The sequence below is a fragment of the Arachis hypogaea genome, chromosome 12, assembly GCF_003086295.3.
Source record: "Arachis hypogaea cultivar Tifrunner chromosome 12, arahy.Tifrunner.gnm2.J5K5, whole genome shotgun sequence".
NCBI classification, from domain to species: Eukaryota; Viridiplantae; Streptophyta; class Magnoliopsida; order Fabales; family Fabaceae; genus Arachis; species Arachis hypogaea.
Window position 1 is genome coordinate 84057215 of NC_092047.1, and position 3084 is coordinate 84060298.

Below are 3084 nucleotides of genomic sequence, written 5' to 3' on the forward strand. Positions count from 1 at the left end.
GGTCCTTCCCAGTTTGCGGCTAGCTTGCCTTCTCCTGGTGTTGGGGGTCCTATGTGGTTTCGTCGTAGGACCAGGTCGCCTTCTCCCAAGTTTCTTTTCAATACTTTGCCATTGTATCTGAGGGCCACTCTCTGCTTGATTGCTGCTTCTGCTAGGTGCGCCATTTGCCTTGTCTCGTCGGCTAGGTCTTTTTCAACTGCCTCGCTACCCCCTCCGAGGAGCAGCCTCGGACTTGGTTCCCCGACCTCGACTGGGATGACAGCGTTGACCCCGTATGTGAGTCGGAAGGGGGTTTCTCCGGTGGATGATTGGGGGGTGGTCCTGTACGACCATAGTACTGGGGCTAATTCCTCTGCCCATGAGCCTTTCTTTCCCTCGAGTCACTTTTTCAGCCCCTTTAGGATAACTTTGTTGGCTGCTTCGACTTGGCCGTTGGTTTGAGGGTGTTCGACTGAGGAGAACTTTTGCTTAATCCCTAGTCCTTCTAAGAACCCTTTGAACTTCTTGTCGGTGAATTGGGTCTCGTTGTCCGATATGACGGTTTCCGGTATCCCGAACCTTGTGACCACTTGTTTCCACATGAACTTTTGGCAGTTCGCTGCAGATATACTGGCTAGTGGTTCTGCTTCTACCCACTTGGTGTAATAATCTATGGCCACTATAAGTACTTCACCTGCCCGGGTCCTGGTGGGAATGGTCCTAGGAGGTCGACTCCCCATTGGGCGAAAGGTCGGGGGGCCATCATTAGATTGAGCTCCTCTGGAGGTGCTTTGTGGAAGTTGGTATTCTCCTGGCACTTTTTACATTTCTTCACGAACTTCTGGGCATCTGACATCATTGTAGGCCAGTAGTATCCCGCCCTGATGATTTTTCTTGCTAGAGATCTTCCCCCGATGTGGTGACCACAACACCCTTCGTGTACCTCCCTTAGGACGTAGTCCGTCTGGTCGGGGCATAAGCATTTTAGTAGTGGTTGGTGGAGCCCTCTCTTGTATAGCTGCCCCTGTATGATTGTGTATTTAAGAGCTTCCCTTTTGACAATCTCCGCCTCTTTTTGGTTGGGAGGTGTTTCTGCGTGCTCCAGATATCGGGAGATAGGGTCCATCCATGAGGGCGGGTTTGGTGCTTGAGCCGTGCACATGATGATCGCAAGTTCCGTTGCTAGCCTTTGGATCAGAGATCTGTTCCCCGTGCCGGGTTTGGTGCTTGCGAGCTTGGAGAGGAGGTCGGCTCGGGCGTTCCTTTCCCTGGGAACGTGCTTGATTGTGACTTCTTCGAAGCTTTTGCATAGTTCTCTTACTTTTTCCAAGTATTTTTGTAGTAGTGCATCCCTGGCTTTGTAGCTGCCGTTTACCTGGGAAGTGACGATTTGGGAGTCGCTGCTCACTTCTATTCTTGATGCTCCGACCTCTTTGGCTAGCATTAACCCTCCAATCAAAGCTTCATACTCAGCTTGGTTGTTTGAGACCGGGAATTCGAACTTGATGGATTGTTCGTATGCTACTCCTGCCGAGTTTTCGAGGATGATCCCGGCCCCTCTAAACGTTTGGTTGGATGCTCCGTCAACGTGGAGCTTCCACCGTGTGCTCGGTACGTCGGGGGCTTCTCCTGTGACTTCAACGAGAAAGTCTGCCATGGCTTGGGCTTTGATTGCTTGCCTTGGTTCATACCGCAAGTCGTATTGGGATAGTTCCACTGCCCATGCCATCATTCTTCCCGCTAGGTCGGGTTTTTGGAGGACTTGTCGGATGGCTTGGTCGGTTCTCAAGATGATTGTGTGCCCTTGGAAGTATTGTTTTAGTCTTCTTGATGAAACCAATAGGGCGTAGGCTAGCTTTTCCAACTTGGTATATCTCGTCTCTGCCCCTTGAAGTGTTTTTCTGATGAAGTATATTGGGCGCTGGGTTTTGTCCTCCTCCCTGACTAGGACTGCTGCCATTGCTTATATGGTCACGGCCAAGTACAGGTACAAGGGCTCGCCTTCTCTGGGTTTGCTGAGCATAGGGGGTTCTGAGAGTATCCTCTTGAAATGGTTGAATGCCTCTTCGCATTCCTGGGTCCATTCAAAGGTGATTCCTTTCTTCATCAAGTTGAAGAATGGAATGGCCCTTTCAGCCGAGGCTCCGAGAAACCGGGATAGGGCTGTGAGTTTCCCGGTGAGCCGTTGTACATCTTTGATGCTCCCGAGGCTCATCATTTTGAGGACGGCTTCGCACTTGTCCGGGTTAGCTTCTACTCCTCTCTGGGTTATCATGAATCCCAGGAATTTTTCTACTTCCATGGCGAATGCGCATTTGAGTGGGTTAAGTCGCATTTTGAATTTCCTTAATGCCCAAAAGACGGCCTGGAGGTCGTTTATCAGATTGCTTGGTTATGTTGTTTTTACCAGGATATCGTCGACATACACCTCTACCGTTCTACCGATGAGGTCATGGAAGACTCTGCTCATTAGCCTTTGCTAGGTGGCCCCTGCGTTTTTTAGCCCAAAGGGCATTACCTTGTAGCAGTAGGTGCCTCCTGGTGTTATAAAAGCTGTCTTGTCTTCGTCAGGTCGGTGCATCGGGATTTGGTTGTAGCCGGAGTAGGCATCCATGAAACTGAGATATCGGTACCCCGCTGCTGAGTCTACTAGGGTGTCAATGTTGGGGAGGGGAAAGGAGTCTTTTGGACATGCTTTGTTCAAGTCAGAGTAGTCTACGCACATTCCCATTTCCCACTGGCTTTCTTGACTAGGATAACATTGGACAGCCATGTTGAGTATTCGAGTTCTTTGATGAACCCTGCTTCCAGCAGCCCTGCTGTTTGCTTAGCGACTTCTTCCGCCCTTTCCTGCGACATCTTCCTTCGCCGCTGGGCTACCGGTTTGGCTTCCGATTTTATGACTAGTCGGTGGGACATGACCTCGGGATCTAGCCCTGGCATGTCTGATGGGGTCCACGCAAAAAGGTCGCTGTTTGCTCTCACGACCTCTATGAGGGGACCTTTGAGTTCATGGGGTAGGTTTCTGTTAATGAAGGTGAATTGTTCTACCGACTTCCCTATCTAGAATTTTTCCATGTCCTCTTCTGGTTCAGGTCTTGGTTT

At 50.4% G+C, this 3084-nt stretch overlaps 1 protein-coding gene across 1 annotated transcript; it reads right to left on the reverse strand.

Moving 5' to 3' along the window:
* Nucleotides 1-658: 658 nt before the first annotated feature.
* Nucleotides 659-1939, reverse strand: LOC112730181 (uncharacterized). The gene has a single exon (XM_025780280.1). The coding sequence runs from the start codon at nt 1937-1939 to the stop codon at nt 659-661; it is 1281 nt and encodes a 426-aa protein (XP_025636065.1).
* Nucleotides 1940-3084: the final 1145 nt, after the last annotated feature.